The 17,912-nt window shown below is 38.2% G+C and overlaps 1 protein-coding gene across 1 annotated transcript; it reads right to left on the bottom strand.

Annotated features, from left to right (window-relative positions):
- Window positions 1-9,477: 9,477 nt before the first annotated feature.
- gpatch11 (G patch domain containing 11) lies at window positions 9,478-17,677 on the bottom strand. Its single transcript, XM_053620659.1, has 8 exons — window positions 17,565-17,677; window positions 16,079-16,305; window positions 11,198-11,239; window positions 10,985-11,105; window positions 10,268-10,358; window positions 10,047-10,163; window positions 9,874-9,955; window positions 9,478-9,791 (listed from the first exon to the last, which is right to left on the bottom strand). The coding sequence occupies exons 1-8, from the start codon at window positions 17,612-17,614 to the stop codon at window positions 9,733-9,735; spliced, it is 789 nt and encodes a 262-aa protein (XP_053476634.1). The 5' UTR covers window positions 17,615-17,677; the 3' UTR covers window positions 9,478-9,732.
- Window positions 17,678-17,912: the final 235 nt, after the last annotated feature.

Below are 17,912 nucleotides of genomic sequence, written 5' to 3'. Positions count from 1 at the left end.
ACTAATAGTAATAAGCTTATAAAGCAAAACAGTATGTTGGCTTTCTCAAGTTTGTTACAACAAACTTTGATGTTGGCTTGACAAAGCCAGTTTGAATGTTTAAAATAGTTATCAGTTTGAAATCTGAATGTAATGTGCAGTTTTAAGAAAGACAGACAGACAGATAGGGTGCTAATACTTGTAAAGTTAAGAGAGATAGCTAGGGTGCCAATACTTTTGAGTTGAGTAGAGAGAGAGAGAGATGAAGTGAGATTCTCTGTTTCCAAATTATAACTAGATTTTACATTTTCCGAAGACAATGTGAGTGGTGCATGCCCATGCAAATTTCGAAACCTACATGTGGCTGCACATGTCCTACGTGTGTGTGTGTGTGTTTGGTCAAGCGTAATTAATTTGACTCATAACGGAATCTGTAATTTAACTCCAGATTTTAATATAATAGGATTTATGGCAGTCCGAATACCCATACTGCAATTCTCCTCATTGAGCTAAGTGTTTTGATATTTCACGTATTTGTTGCAGTAGGTTTGTGATTCCACTTATTTTAGGGGTTAATGTGCACATGACCTCACATGACATAAGGTGTCAATACTTTTAGAGTTGGACAGATAAGCCAATACTTGTAGCATTGTATATTTTTAGAGAGAGAGAGAGAGATGGAGAGATGAAGTGAGAGTCTCTGTCACAGGTACATTGACAGCGTGAAAGACTGAGAAGAGGGGATTCAGGCCATGTGCATGTAGGTATGTGAGTTTTGACAGTTGGAGTTTGAAATCTTGAACTTTCCAAGCCAGGCTCTAAACTTTCAGTCAATTTAAGAGAATGGGTGTTTTTGGTCCGATCACTTACAAAAAGATGAAGGACTGTGCTGAGTTTTGTGGAAGTAGCTTGAAAGTTCAAGGAGTTATAACAGTCAAAGTTTTAATGTGCTACCATACAGACAACACATGACTGACAGGGCTTAATATCAAATAGCATTTCAATTGAGCAATTAAAAAAACAAAACAATATTAGACAGATATAATGATATAATGTTTGTGATACTTGCACAAAGTGGGAACAAAAAGCCCAGACTAATAAGAAAGAAAAAAAACTCAAACAAATACATTAGACATTTTTAAATTGCAGGAAGAAAAAAATTTCAGGTCAGAGCAGTAGCAATCATGACTACTGGTCAAAGTAGACAGACAAACAGACAATCCCACAGGTCACAGCAGTAGTGGCTACTGCAGCAGCAGTGCCACCCTACTACACATTTGTTCATCTAGACCTTTCCTTCTACAGTCAGAGAATTCCACCACTATCCATGGTCAAAATGTACACATCATGAGTGAAACTACAAACCACTCTTGAATCCCTTTGCCTAAAGTTATGGCTCTGCTTTCCTGTGACTGCTTAGGCAACAATTATAGTGCATCTGTGAATCTGAGGCTCACCGAGTCTGGGTGCTTGGCCCCCGAAAATGCTATAAATAATAATAATAATAATAATAATAATAATAATAATTATTATTATTATTCACAAAAACACGATGGGCAGTCCAAACTGTAGGGTATAGACACACCAACCTTTGTCACATAGTGCAGAATTTCCACTGCTACTCATGGAATTAAAGGGACCAACATAGGCCTGATAGTGGTGCTATAGTGCAAAGGTTTTTTGCTAATTTGCATAATATGCAAAACCTAATAGTCCTAAGATTTTTGATCTTCACAAACCTGGTGTAAAACTATTCAGAAGAGTATGAAACTAAACAGTTATCAAAACCATGTTGACATTTGTAAATAATATGGCCACCACATGTCAATCAATCAAGTCAGAGCTAAGGTCTGATAACTGTTTCTCAGGAATCGTAAGTAGAATCAAGCTGAAAGTAAGTAAGTCGCAAACCTTTGTAAGTATGTTCATGTATGGTCTCTTTATTGTTCTATGTATATTGGCATGGACTGAACCCCACAATCGCCACTTTTGGCTATTTTTTTTTATTTGATGTCAAAGTTGAAAGTGGTCTTAAAGTGGAAATGAGTTTAATGGGTGCACGTACCCTTTTGTTTCTCAGAGATTTGTGGGATACTTTTATGATGTTTAAAAATGTTTTAAATGTTAAAAATAATTTATACGCTATTTATCTATTATGAGCTTAATACAGTTCAAAATTATTTATTAGATATGTTTAAAACTAAATTATTTTTAATAAATTTATATTACTTATTTGATGTTATGCAAAATGTATTAATTTACTTAATGTATTAAATTCTGTTAGCTATCTCGAACTGTTTTCAGGATAATTTTTGATAAAAGTCAAATGCAGAATCTTGTAGTTCTATAATGCTAGACCTAACTGCGGGGGGTTTCCTCCGGGTACTCCAGTTTCCTCCCCCAGTCCAAAGACATGTGTTGTAGGCTGATCAGCATGTCCAAAGTGTCCATACTGTATGAATGGGTGTGTGAATGTGTATGTGATTGCGTGCCCTGCGATGGATTGGCACCCTGTCCAGGGTGTACCCCGCCTTCTGCCCCATGCTTCCTGGGATAGGCTCCAGGTTTCCCCGTGACCCTGAAAAGGATTAAGCGGTATAGAAGATGGATGGATGGAATATTCGTCAGTTGGTAATGGTTTATTACTTGTTTGTGAAAGTCACTTCATTACCGCGGTTTTTGGTGCGCTATCATGTTGCACATCAAAACTTCCCTGAGTTTGTCTACTATGTCTACAACAGTCTTCTGCAGCCAAATTAAATTCTGTGACCTTCCTACAGTGCCCTCCACTAATATTGGTACCCTTGGTAAATATGAGCTAAGAAGGCTGTGAAAAATTGTCTTTATTGTTAAACCTTTTGATCTTTTGTTAGAAAAACTCACAAAAAATACTCTGCTTTCATGGATATCAACCAATTGCAAACAAAACACAGGTTTATATATATATATATATATGTTAAATATAGGTATGGCACCCTTTTAGTCAATACTTTGTGCTACCTCCCTTTGCCAGGATAACAGCTCTGAGTCTTCTCCTATAATGCCTGATGAGGTTGGAGAATACATGGCAAGTGGTCTGAGACCATTCCTCCATACAGAATCTCTCCACATCCTTCAAATTTCGAGGTCCACGCTGGTGGACTCTCCTCTTCAGTTCACCCCACAGGTTTTCTAGGGGTTTCAAGTCAGGGGACTGGGATGGGCATGGCAGGACCTTGATTTTGTGGTCAGTAAACCATTTTTGTGTTGATTTTGATGTATGATCATTGTCCTGCTGGAAGATCCAACCATGGCCCATTTTAACCTTTCTGGCAGAGGCAGTCAAGTTTTAATTTAATATCTTTTGATATTTGATAGAGTCCATGATGCCATGTATCCTAACAAAATGTCCAGGTCCTCTGGCAGAAAAACAGACCCAAAACATAAAAAAAAAAAGCCATCACCATATTTAACCGTGGGCATGAGATACTTTTCCATACGGCTACCTCTCTTTGTGCACTAAAACCACCTCTGGTGTTTATTGCCAAAAAACTATTTTGGTTTCATCAGACCATGGACCTCGATCCCATTTGAAGATCCAGTAGTGTCTGGCAAACTGAAAACACTTGAGTTTGTTTTTGGATGAGAGTAGAGGTTTTTTTCTTGAAACCCTTCCAAACAATTTGCGTTGATGTAGGTGACTTTGGATTGTAGTTTCAGAGACTTTCTAACCCCAAGACACAACAAACTTCCGCAATTCTCCGGCTGTGATCCTTGGATCACATCCTCTTCACATTGTGTTGAGACAGTATAGACACACGTCCTCTTCCAGGTTGACATAACATTTCCATTTGACTAAAACTTCTTAATTATTGCCCTGATGGTGGAAATGGGCATTTTCAATGCTTTTGCTATTTTCTTATAGCCACTTCCCATTTTGTGATACTCAACAACCTTTTGCTGCACATCACAGCTGTATTCCTTGGTCTTACCCATTGTTATGAATGACTAAGGGAATTTGGCCTATGTGTTTTTTGATATCCATGAGAACAGATTATTTTTTAACAGAAGATCAAAAGGTTAAACAATAAAGACAAATTTTCACAGCCTTCTTTGCTCATATCTACCAAGGGTGCCAATACTACTGGAGGGCACTGTATATTAATAATGAAATAATGGATTAGTGATAAATTTGGCAAAAGGAAGAGGAAGGCCTTTAGTCACCCATGCAACCACCTCATGCCTAGAATTGGACAGAAACTGTTGTCCTTCTTCTGGACAAGGAGGTATGTTCAGTAGAACCCTTGTTCTGAAGTGTCTGGTCTACCTTTCAATCGTGGCTCTGTCCTCTGTGGGTTCAGAGAGGTAACTTTGATGGGGTCAAATATTGACGATCCATTGAGCCGGGGGAAATGTGGGGCGCCAATAGCAGAGCTGGGGCTTATATTGCTGTGCACGGATTTGATGTAGTCACTGCACAATGACCACTATTTTGGGCTATAAAGCGTTAAGTGCAGCCTCTGTACTTAAAAGGCAGGCTACATGAGACCATTTAGTGGGACCAAGAGTGTCGTTTAAGTATCACTTCATAACATGGACATGTGACACTCCCTGGCCAACTCTCATGCATGCATATTTTGGAAGCGTTGAAAACACATTATGTGGTTGCAGTGACCTAAAAGTGCCATGTGGCTGGTCCTTTTGGCTAGGCTAGCTTTAGATGTAAGGTTGATTTGCACCTCTGGCAGAGTGTATTGTGCCAACCACACTTAGCACTGTGCACAGACCAGATTGGAAGAAAGTTGCCGCTTGTCTTGGACACGGTATCTGACCCCTGGGAGTGAGGCCTCAATTTGTTCCCCCACAGAGAGAGAGAGCAATTTCTGCAGATTGAATGGGTAAAGTATTGCCAGTGTGTGCTATGGTGACCTGCTCATGATTAATCATATTACCTACAGAAGTGTTTCCCAACCTCTTTTCAGTCAAGACACACTTTAAATTTTTTTTTTTAAATTTGTGGCATCCTACACAAACACTAATGCTGGACAGCGTTAAGCCTAGTTTATAATCGACACGTTCGCAATAGCGTGAGGGAGCGTGCGGCAAAAATGACGTCATCGTGGAGTGGGCGTTCGAACACGTTGAGTGCACGAGGCCTCATTCTTTGTGGCGGTGTGCATGGCATTTTTTGTAACTTGCTTCGCAGCGCCGCATCCGGAACTGAATAAATTCGAGGCGACTCTTGCCGAAAGGTATGACTGTACAGGCATCTCTATGATCCATCCATGCGGGACCATAGAGGGAGCCAGATGGCAGAAAATTCATGGAAAGGTTTTTAAAAAATAGTGATTTAGATTGGCTTTATACATGCTGTTGAAAGGATAAAGCCAAAGCTGAAAGTTTTTTTGGTGATGCACCATGTTTTCATTCATTGGTATCTTCACAAATAAACACAGTCACTACACTACACCGTCAGTTGGTGATTAAACTTAATTCTTTTGTCTTTATACACAGAGACTTTTACATTGATGGGTGGCCATACAGAGTGATCATTCTGCAATAACTTTCTTTTATCTCTATACATGGAGACATTTCACCTGAATTTATAAATGTGAGAAATGTCATTTGCAGGAAGCACCCACTTTTTGCTTATGTCTACAGTAATGGCTAACATTTACAAAATGAGTAATAAATAAAATAAATAAGTCTATTTAATGAAAGTAAAGGTCCATGTTTAATAAAAACCTTAATGAAAGGAATAAAAAAAATTGAGGTTCAATTTAGTTTTATACATGTTCTCATATTTATAGCTATATTTTGTTGTAATAAGTGATAAAGTGACAAGTGATAATATCAAGGTTTACTGGGTTTTATATGATTCTTTGCTATTTTTTTCATACTGTGGGTTTTAGTGTATTTCAAGTGTATTAAAAAACGTCAACAACAAACACAACAATTCCTAATCAGCACTCAGCAACTCCACGCGATTGCTATGGTTTTTCCGACAAACTACGTCTTCTCTTAGCTACTTCCTGTTGGTTTATAGGACAATTACTCCAAGTCGCCCCCTTTCGTTTCAAAGAATACTACAACGGCGAACGTGTCAAGTTTAAATGCTTCGTCTGTTTGGGGAGGTGCGTGCGCCGTCAGTGGAGGCTCGTGGTGCGGAGCCAGGCGAAAATATAAACAAGGCTTTAGCTACATGAGCATGAAGTTGATGGTCCAGAAGCATCTGGAGCTTTTCTTTTAAGAAATCTGTTCATAATCTTTAGCACTACACATGCATCGTCACACGCTAATTATTAGGATAAAACACACTCATACGTTACGCATACTGACATTGACGTGCTGCTGCGGGTCAGCGAGGGGGGTCAAGGGGGAGGGATTTATATATTATATATATATATATATATATATATATATATATATATATATATATATATATATATATAAAATTTATTAGGGATGCACCGAATGTTCAGCAACCGAAATTAGCAAAAAAAAAGCCCTTTCGGTGTTCGGCCGAATAAGTGAAAATGCCGAATAAATTTGACCGAACAATGACGTGTTTGATGACGCGACCAAATAGCCTAGCAACCAGAATGAGACGCACGCATGTCACGACCTCGATGAGGGGGCGCGCGAATGCGCGAGCTACGTGCTCTTCGGATGTTTACTTTTTTGTTTCTGTTCCAGAGTATTCTGTCACGTTGCGAGACGTAAGGGAGTAGAGTACGGAAGCAGGTAATCCAACATCGTACATCGTAATCCAACATCGTACATCAAAAAATGACAAAAAATGTAGTCAAGACAGGCAAAGGGACTAAATAAACTAATCTATAGTTTAAACTAACTAAATCTATCAAGGAACATAACATTTACAACAAATCTAACTATACTATATGTACTATAATACTCCGCGAGGTGTACAGGGACGCGAGTGGTATATATCGCCAATATAATCAGCCGTATAGAACCGAATAGAACCATTTATCGGACTCTTGTCAATGCACTTTTTGTTGTAGGCTACAGAGTGTTCCATTCTTTCAGCAGTCAGTTATAGGCCTAACATAGGCTATTCAAGGGGGGCTCAAAGATGACCACATAAAAATATTTTTATTTTACTCATTTATTTATTTAAAGTTATATTGTGCCTTGTTGGTAGCCTATGCCTGCTGGAATGAAAAAAAAAATGTTCAGTGTTAAATAAATATTTTGAAATTGTAGTTTTTGTAATTGATTTTTTTCTTTGAAAAGCAAGACAAAATAGTAAAAAGCACATTTTGACTATTTAATTTATGCTATGGTGAAAAAAATGGCAAAATAAATGGAAAAAACACGAAAAAAAAAACGTATTCGGTTTCGGCCTTTGGCTTTCGGCCAAGTTTTTCATCATATTCGGTTTTGGCCAAGAATTTTCATTTTGGTGCATCCCTAATATATATTATATACATATATTAGGGATGTATATACACACACACACACACACACACACACACACACACACACACATATATATATATATATATATATATAAAATTTATACACATATACAGTACCTCACAAAAGTGAGTACACCCCTCACATTTTTGTAAATATTTGATTATATCTTTTAACGTGACAACACTGAAGAAATGACACTTTGCTACAATGTAAAGTAGTGAGTGTACAGCTTGTATAACAGTGTAAATTTGCTGTCCCCTCAAAATAACTCAACAGACATCCATTAATGTCTAAACCGCTGGAAACAAAAGTGAGTATACCCCTAAGTGAAAATGTCCAAATTGGGCCCAAAGTGTCAATATTTTGTGTGGCCACCATTATTTTCCAGCACTGTCTTAACGCTCTTGGGCATGGAGTTCACCAGAGCTTCACAGGTTGCCACTGGAGTCCTCTTCCACTCCTCCATGACGACATCACGTAGCTGGTGGAAGTTAGAGACCTTGTGCTCCTCCACCTTCCGTTTGAGGATGCCCCTCAGATGCTCGATAGGGTTTAGGTCTGAAGACATGCTTGGCCAGTCCATCACCTTCACCCTCAGCTTCTTTAGCAAGGCAGTGGTCGTCTTGGAGGTGTGTTTGGGGTCGTTATCATGCTGAAATACTGCTCTGCGGCCCAGTCTCTGCTTCAGTATGTCACAGTACATGTTGGCATTCATGGTTCACTCAATGAACTGTAGCTCCCCAGTGCTGGCCGCACTCATGCAGCCCCAGACCATGACACTCCCACCACCATGCTTGACTGTAGGCAAGACACACTTTTCTTTGTACTCCTCACCTGGTATCCGCCACACACGCTTGACACCATCTGAACCAAATAAGTTTATCTTGGTCTCTTCAGACCACAGGGCATGGTTCCAGTAATCCATGTCCTTAGTCTGCTTGTCTTCAGCAAACTGTTTGCGGGCTTTCTTGTGCCTCAACTTTAGAAGAAGCTTCCTTCTGGGATGACAGCCATGCAGACCAATTTGATGCAGTGTGCGGCGTATGGTCTTAGCACTGACAGGCTGACCCCACACCCCTTCAACCTCTGCAGCAATGCTGGCAGCACTCATACGTCTATTTCACAAAGGCAACCTCTGGATATGACACTGAGCAGGTGCACTCAACTTCTTTGGTCGACCATGGCGAGGACTGTTCTGAGTGGAACCTGTCCTGTTAAACCGCTGTATGGTCTTGGCCACTGTGCTGCAGCTCAGTGTCAGGGTCTTGGCAATCTTCTTATAGCGTAGGCCATATTTATGTAGAGCAACAATTCTTTTTGTCAGATCCTCAGAGAGTTCTTTGCCATGAGGTGCCATGTTGAACTTCCAGTGACCAGTATGAGGGAGTGTGAGAGCGTTGACACCAAATTTAACACACCTGCTCCCCATTCACACCTGAGACCTTGTAACACTAACAAGGCACATGACTCCGGGGAGGGAAAATGGCTAATTGGGCCCAATTTGGACATTTTCACTTAGGGGTGTACTCACTTTTGTTGCCAGCGGTTTAGACATTAATGGCTGTGTGTTGAGTTATTTTGAGGGGACAGCAAATTTACACTATTACACAAGCTGTACACTCACTATTTTACATTGTAGCAAAGTGTCATTTCTTCAGTGTTGTCACATGAAAAGATATAATCAAATATTTACAAAAATGTGAGGGGTGTACTCACTTTTGTGAGATACTGTATATATATAAATTATTATTATTGTTATGCATGTGTGGGTCTCATTATTTCTGTGTCTGTGTTATTATTTTAGACATCAGATATTTATCATATATATTAAATGTTTGAAGGATTTTTACATGGCACCCCTGCTCTCATCAGACGGCACCCCGATTGGGAAACAGTGACCTACAACATGCACCACAGAGCTGGGCACAGTTGAGCTATTTCTTCAAATTCCCATTTCTCAGTGAAATCCTAGCACTGTCCCCTGTTACTATGCACAACATTCCAGTTAAAGACTAGTGTGGCTTTGTTACCCTAGAGTGAAGTAGCCATAAACAGTGGGAAAAGAAGAAAAACTGATAAAATTAAGAAGGTGATTTAATTAGGTAAAATAACCCAACACAATTACATTACACCATTGCAGCATTACTGGTGTTCATAAAATTACAAGCCTAAAACAACTTCAGAAGGGTAATCAAAATATATTTATCAAAACAAACCAAAAACAAGATGTAATTGTCAAAAGGGCAATTAAATATCTGCATGCAAAATAATATGTGGGAAAAGGAGAAAAACCTGAGAACATAGGTATTCTTCCGTATTATAGTTCTTGCTTTACTCATTGTGGTTTAATGCTGTATCTCCAGGACAATTGGTGTTTATATCTGCCTCATCTGTGAAGTGAGAAAAGTCAATTATATCATAGTGTGATTTGTCTCCAAAACAAGAAACAGGACAAGGAACTGACTTGCCTACCTCTATATGCTGTCCCACACCATATGCAGTAGAAATGTACACTCCTCAGGTAGGATGTGATGAACTGCAGCTTCAGTAATGACTAAATATGCAAGGACACAATGTAGAAAACATTTTGAGCGGATACGTATCACAACCATATTTATTATAATAAATGTTTCTCTTTTTTTTACCGTCAATTCGTTATCTTCTTCACTTCCTTCACTTCCTGTGCTGAGCTCCTCATGGTCAGCCTCCTGATTCTTAACTACTTCAGGCCAGTACCAAACGTCCCTTGGTACAATTATTCCCTAACCAGGAGCACAAAACATCACAGCAAAAGAGCACATCAATATACCAAGAGACACAGGCAGGGGTGTGCAGGATTTCATGTATTTTCTTTTGTTGAGGAGACCTTTTGTCTGTCCAGCTGTTCACAGGCCCACTGACTCTTCCTCAGGTCTCCTTCAGTTTCATGCTTTTCTCTTTCAGTTCTTTTGCGCTCTCTGTAAGTAGAGATAGTGGATTAAAATTAACATAGATTGCATTAGGCACAGCGTGAGAAGGCCCCAATGTGCTTGCCAAGCTCCATGTTATGCTTGACTGGAAGCCCAATTAAGTAGGCTAAAATTCATTACATTTTATTCATTTCGGTTATGAGCTGTGGTGTTATCTCTTTGTATATAAAGACGTGTTTAACTAGCATGGCTAGTGAGAGGCCATTGAGTGTTGTGCTAGCATTAAATGTATATAACTGGTTTTGTGCTGCACTGTAAATTTGCTCAGTTTTGTCACTGTTTCTAGCATCTAAACAAGCTAATAAAGATCCCTAATAAAATAGCTTCTACCAATTGCCAGACAACCTCGAATGAACGTGAGCTCTTATTCACAAGAAAACTTAAAAAATAAATAAATAAAATAAATAAATAAATAAATAAATAAATCAGTCAGGATCTAATTTTAGCCTTAAGGATTTAGGACTCTCTTTTTTCACTTCTAGATAAATTGAGTTTTACCTCCTAAAACCACCAAAAAATTATGTATGTATGAAAATTAGTTCAGAAATAAATAGGCCATAATTTTAACATAATGGTACAAATAAGAGATGTTCTGAGAATGTCTACTTGCAAACCTGAAATCCTCAAGAGACTTCTTCTCTATTTGCTGTTTCACCTCCAATCTTTTCCTGTAATTTTCTAAGCTCTCTTCTGCCTTCCTTTTCTTTAGTTGTTCCATTCCAATGCCTCCTCTATCTAATAAAGATACATGTTGTCAATGCACAGGTTATTTATGTGTACCAATGAACAGTAGTTAGCATAATGAACTTGACATAACATTCACTAACCGGTTTTTATGGTAAGGGGAAGTGGTTCCACTCTTCCAGTACCTGAGAGATGAGAATTATCAGTTAGTACTGAAAAATTAGACAGTGTAGGGGAAATGGTACTGAAATACAGGAAGCACTGGAAATGTACATACCACAAGGTACATACCAGCAATATCGGTGCTTCACATGAAATTTAATTAATCATTCTCTTAAAATCATTAGTCTCATTACCTAGTCAGTCTCATAAAATATCCCTTTTTTATCTAGAATTTTAATTAGAAAATATAGCTGCAAGCAGCAATTAATGGGCAAGCACTAAAAAAGCTAAACGAGGAGCTAAACAAGCATGGCAGGGAGCATAAAGACCAACTGTAAAAAAAAAAAAAGAGCAATTTTAGACATTTGTGCATTATTTTAGGCAAAATGGTTGAACATTCATAAATACAATCAATTGTTATATGATTTAATTGCTTATCATATTTGACCAACAGGTGGCGCTGTGACCAAATTGATGTGATATGGTCAGTGTGGGGTCACAATGACACACACAAAGTTTGGTGTCAATATGCCAATGTCTTGCAGAGATACAGACTCTGAACAATTTTGGCATCATGCCATCAAAGTTGTTGATGCGTTAAATAATAAAAAGTTATGTTAAAGTTATTAACATAAACATGAAGTGCAACTTTGTACAGTTGGTGTCACTAGAGGGATTGAGACTCCAAAATTGCTGTGGATGTTCAGACTCTCCTCTAGGAGTGTGCCAAATTTCACAACTTTTTTACCATACGGTTCTATGGGCTGCCATAGACTTCCAGAGCATCATGATGATGATGATGATGATGATGATGATGATTACAAGAGGTGCCTGTGCACCTTCAGTTCTTGGCCCCTAATAAAATTCAAGCGTGAGGGAAAGAGAGAGCATGGCTGCGTCCGAAATCGCATACTGTGACAGTACCTACTAAATTCAAGTTAGTACCTACTGCTCGGCCACTGATACAGTACATACTGACCAGCATAAGTGGTAACATGTGATCGCGTAGTATCCACAGTGTCCAGTGATACCATACTGCAGAATCTTGGCAGAAGCAGTAAGTCATGTGGGTATTTTTCGCCTACTGTTTTATGAATACTGAGACTTCGGATATAGGCTACTACTTCTTTGGGGTACTGCTTTTCACGTACTGTGTAGTAGGGTATTAGAGATATTCGGACACAGTCCATGTGTGAACGTAGCAAGATCACACGTATCCCACCCCTTAACCAGTGCCATTGTAACGAGATAATCAATGTTATTCACGTCATCTGTCAGTGGTTTTAATGTTATGGCTGATTTGTGCATAATTAAAATTGAATAGAACTGAATTATATTCTGGTGTTCTGGTCACAAACCAAAGTTTACACACCCCTGTTAAAATGGCAGGTTTTTGTGATGAAAAAATAAATCACAGGGCTCTACAGTGTGACCATTTGACTGGCATTTGTGACTGAAAAGTACCTTGTGCAACTGTGAAAAAATATTTATGAGCACCAGTATGAGTGACCTGTCCGGAGTTGTATAATACAATCGGAATAAAAACTACAGGAAGTCCAAAATGCATCTACACCACGCAACAGTTACTTTCACACTGCTTTTCATCACTTCAGTCAAGGTAAAGACGAGAGTAACACTGAACATCATATGCTTCTCTCAACTTCCCAATCTCATAACCGCCATCTTTTATTGATCCTGCAAAATGACCTGAACCTGCAACTGAGACCTGCTCGTGTAGACACAGCGGTAAATTAATAATAATGTTAACGCTACAAGGTGGGTTTTAATTCAAACTTTGTTAAACTTTATTAAATAATTCCTCACTAATCATAATCAAGATTAGCAACTGTTCAGTCTGTACAAATACAGTACGCTGCCGTTCTCCTTCACTCTCTTCACTAACTTGTCCTGGCTCACACGCACAGCGCATTCACTTCATTTAAATGAAATCTTTGCAAATTTATTAAAAATAAAAAACAAAAAAAGCACGTATACATAAGTATTCACAGCCTTTGCCATGACACTCAAAATTGAGCTCAGGTGCATCCTGTTTCCACTGATCATCCTTGAAATGTTTCTACAACTTGATTGGAATCCACCTGTGATAAATACAGTTGATTGGATATGATTTGGAAAGGCACACACCTGTCTATATAAGGTCTCACAGATAACAATGCATGTGAGAGCACAAACCAAGCCATGAAGTCCAAGGAATTGTGTGTAGACCTCCGAGACAGATCTGGGCAAGGGTACAGAAACATTTCTGCAGCATTGAAGGTCCCAATGAGCACAGTGGCCTCCATCATCCGTAAACGGAAGAAGTTTGGAACTACCAGGACTCTTCCTAGAGCTGGCCGCCCGGCCAAACTGAGCGATCGGGGGAGAAGGGCCTTAGTCCTTAGTCTTTAGTCCAAAAACACGATGGTCACTCTGACAGAGCTCCAGCATGTCTCTTTGGAGAGAGGAGAACCTTCCAGAAGAACAACCATCTCTGCAGAACTCCACCAATCAGGCCTGTATGGTAGAGTGGCCAGACAGAAGACACTCCTCAGTAAAAGGCACAGGACAGCCCGCCTGAAGTTTGCCAAAAGGCACCTGAAGCACTCTCAGACGATGAGAAACAAAATTCTCTGGTTTGATGGCCTGAATGGCAAGCGTCATGTCTGGAGGAAACCAGGCACCAATCATCACCTGGCCAATACCATCCCCACAATGTAGCATGGTGGTGGCAGCATCATGCTGTGGGGATGTTTTTCAGCGGCAGGAACTGGGAGACTAGTCAGGATGGAGGGAAAGATGAATGCAGCAATGTACAGAGACATCCTTGATGAAAACCTGCTCCAGAGCGCTCTGGACCTCAGAATGGGGCGAAGGTTCATCTTCCAACAGGACAACGACCTTAAGCACACAGCCAAGATAACAAAGGAGTGGCTACAGGACAACTCTGAATGTCCTTGAGTGGCCCAGCCAGAGCCCAGACTTGAACCCGATTGAACAGCTCTGGAGATATCTGAAAATGGCTGTGCACCAACGCTCCCCATCCAACCTGATGGAGCTTGAGAGGTCCTGCAAAGAAAAATGGGAGAAACTGCCCAAAAATAGGTGTGCCAAGCTTGTAGCATCATACTCAAAAAGACTTGAGGCTGTAATTGGTGCCAAAGGTATTTCAACAAAGTATTGAGCAAAGGCTGTGAATACTTATGTAAATGTGCTTTTTTGTTTTTTTTATTTTTTAATAAATTTGCAAAGATTTCAAACAAACTTCTTTCACGTTGTCATTATGGGGTATTGTTTGTAGAATTTTGAGGAAAATAATGAATTTAATCCATTTTGGAATAAGGCTGTAACATAACAAAATGTAGGAAAAGTGAAGCGCTGTGAATACTTTTCGGATGCACTGTACATAATCAGTCCTGCCCAAAGTGGTCAATGACCTACTACTTGACTAGTGATAGTGGATATGTTTTTGTGTGGATAGTGGATATGTGGTACTCTAGTCTAAACCTTTAAGCACATATGACACCACAGACCATGATATTTTAACAGACAGGCTTGAAAACATAGTTTTCAAGATAACATAGTTAGCATTTGTTAACATTAAGCATGGTATTTCAGACCCAGAAAAACTGCAATATTGTGTACAAGGTTCTGTTTTATTTTCCTTACTGTTCTCCTTTTATATCTAGCACCTAAAGCTGTAATGATTCAGGATAACATATCATATTGTTCGATATAAGCTTCTCAATTCGATATTTCTGGGTATTGAACAATAAATTCAACAGACTGCAGAATAAAGTAAGTTACTGTTTACATTATGTTAGCACTGTTTACATTAGTCAGTACAGTGAGACAGCAACATATCATCACTCCATATCAAAATGAGTGTCCACCATAAGGTATTTAATACACAACATTTTTAACAACAAATGAAGAAATGAACTAGACGTTGGACTACTGATCGGAAGGTTGCGAGTTCAAATCCAAGCCCTGCCAAGCTGTAAAAATTAGATAATTTTAAGTCGCACAGGATAAGGGTGTCTGCCAAAATGCCATAAATGTAAATGTAAAAACTGAGCATTGCTGTGTCCTTCCCAGCACAACATCTTCAGAAATGAACAACTATTTAAGCTTCCATAACTTCGCACCTCAGAGTGATCTCAGGAGACGATGGTTAGTAAACCTTTGTCATGTCCATTTCACAATTATTAGGTGTTCAAGCAGGTGCTGAGACTATATTGTTTTTGCAACATTTTTTAGGGGTTCAAGCACAAAGTGCTGAAACCCTATAGCTGAAACCCTATGTTTTTCACTCAACCAAAATAAAACTTGTTAGATCAATAATGGTTTTTTAAAAAAAGTTGAACTTTTGTTTCATGGCAGGCAAAAACATTTGAAGAAGGCATGGCCACATTTACTGAAATGGCTAGAACTCTTGAAGAGAATTAGATTTTTTTTTTTACCAAACTTGGCACAATCTCAGGTCCCTTGCACAAAATGGCAGAGCTTGGACATTTGGTGGTGCTATAACAGGACAAAAAATTAAATTGGTGCTTGAAATTTCAACTTGAAATCTGGCACAAAGTGTCTTTATCCAGGGTCCCATCAGTGTCTATGAAGACAGTTGTAAATCTTGAAAAACATGGCTACCACTGGTCAATCAATGTTCAGCAGCTATTAGACAAGGTTAATGAAGTCTGATGTTTCTTAAAATTATTGTGTTTTTCTCTTATTTAGGTGCTTAAAGGTTTGAACAATATTAAGTAATATCTTTTTGTTCATGTCCTTAAAGGCCCCAAAGTGCTTGAACCCAGATAACTGCTGCATGCAGTTATTATTATTGTTGTTGTTGTATCAGTACTGACCTTCTTTTCCCAGACCTTGTCCTGCAGTGTAGCCCATTTTCTGAAGCAATGCAAACCCTTTATTCTCACTGCTTAGAGAGCTCTGCAGCGCAGCATCTCGTCTGTTCTGCTCTTGTTCCTTGTAGCTTTTCTGCTGGTTAAGAATATTTTTCTCTTTGTGTAAAGTCCCTCGTCTTAGAGTCTCCTTTAAACGTTTCATCATTGGAATGCCAGGCCGAACGTCCAATCTAAAACATTAGTGATGAACATAATGTATTTTACTGACTCAAGACAGTAAAACCTTTGAGAAACTTACCTAAAACACTACTAAGGCCAGAACAAAAATTTTATTTTTAATTTTACTTGTGTTACTGTGGCTAGGTTAATATCATGGTTAAAAAAGGAAAAGAAAAGAAAAGAAAACAACTAAAACGAACTACCAACCAGCTGATGGTTATTAAATCTAGGGTCGTTTATATCATATTCTTTTTTATATCATAAGCATGGCTCACTCTTTTGTCAAGACTGACTGAAACGCATTTTTTAAATATGTATGATAATTTTGTAAACATATTTTCACCGGTTCAGGTCTTCACTTTCATCCTCAATTACATGTTTAAAACATTATTTATTTGTATAATAATTATTAATGTCATTAAAAAATAAAGTGTTCAATAAAAGGATAAACAATTCTAATCAAAATCTATTATCAACATATTCTAATATTTTATGAACAGGAAAGACTGTAAAATTGACTAAATTTTAAGATGCTGGCCTAAGTAACATTTCTATTCATTTATTTAGTACAGAAATAGCAATAATAGGGTTTAGAAAGTCAACCTCCATTATTTTCCAAAATTATACTTAATCCTACAATTCAGTATGGACAGATTGAGTAATAATCACCATAGAAAACCAACTAAAACAACATTTATATTTTATAAATGTTAAAGTACATTTAAAAATTTTATAATGTATTTCTTGCAATAGTATCACAGGAATAAAAAATACACATCGATATCTCTAAAAAAATTATACAACCGATAGCTCCGGATCACAACCACCATGATGTATTATACTGTAGCTTATATAGTTTCACAACCACATAGTGATGGTTAAAACAATTAAAGAGCTCTGTTCCTGATTAAAATTACTGCAATATTACTACATATATTTTCATTCTCATTCTAATTTTGTTCATTCGAAGTACTCTGCGAATTGAACTGAATCGAAACGTGAAGACAGTATCGTGAACTGAATCGAAACGTGAAGACAGTATCGTGAACTGAACCGAAACGTGAAGACAGTATCGTGAACTGAACCGAAAGGTGAAGACAGTATCGTGAACTGAATCGAAACGTGAAGACAGTATCGTGAACTGAATCGAAACATGACCGGAGCATATCGTTACACCTCTCGTAGCTAAAAACAATGCTTTTCAAATGACTGTAAGATTAATAGATACGTAGAGATCATTAAACATCCACAAGAATATGGCACAACTCACGAGGGGTTCAGAAAAGCATCAGACATATAATCCTCTTCATGCTCAGACATTCTTTCAGATTACCTAAACGGCGTTACGCACACAAATTGTTTTTACTTCCGGGTAATGCTCGCTAGGACTTTAGCAAAATAAAAGTCTTTCATCAAAAAGAATAATATAAACAAAATGCAAATAAATAAATAAATAAATAAATAAATGTATTCAAAGTGCATGGTCTCCAATATTTTATGTAACTAAAACGTATCAAAATGACCAATTAAGTTCTCCAATTTCCATAAACATGTTTTATTTTTATTAAGATTTTTTAAATCCATAAAACTATTCCAGTTAAATGGGAATTCACTAAGT

The sequence above is a fragment of the Ictalurus furcatus genome, chromosome 3 (genome assembly GCF_023375685.1).
Source record: "Ictalurus furcatus strain D&B chromosome 3, Billie_1.0, whole genome shotgun sequence".
NCBI classification, from domain to species: domain Eukaryota; kingdom Metazoa; phylum Chordata; class Actinopteri; order Siluriformes; family Ictaluridae; genus Ictalurus; species Ictalurus furcatus.
The sequence above is the reverse complement of the archived record's forward strand: the minus strand, read 5'-3'. Positions and strand labels throughout refer to the sequence as shown.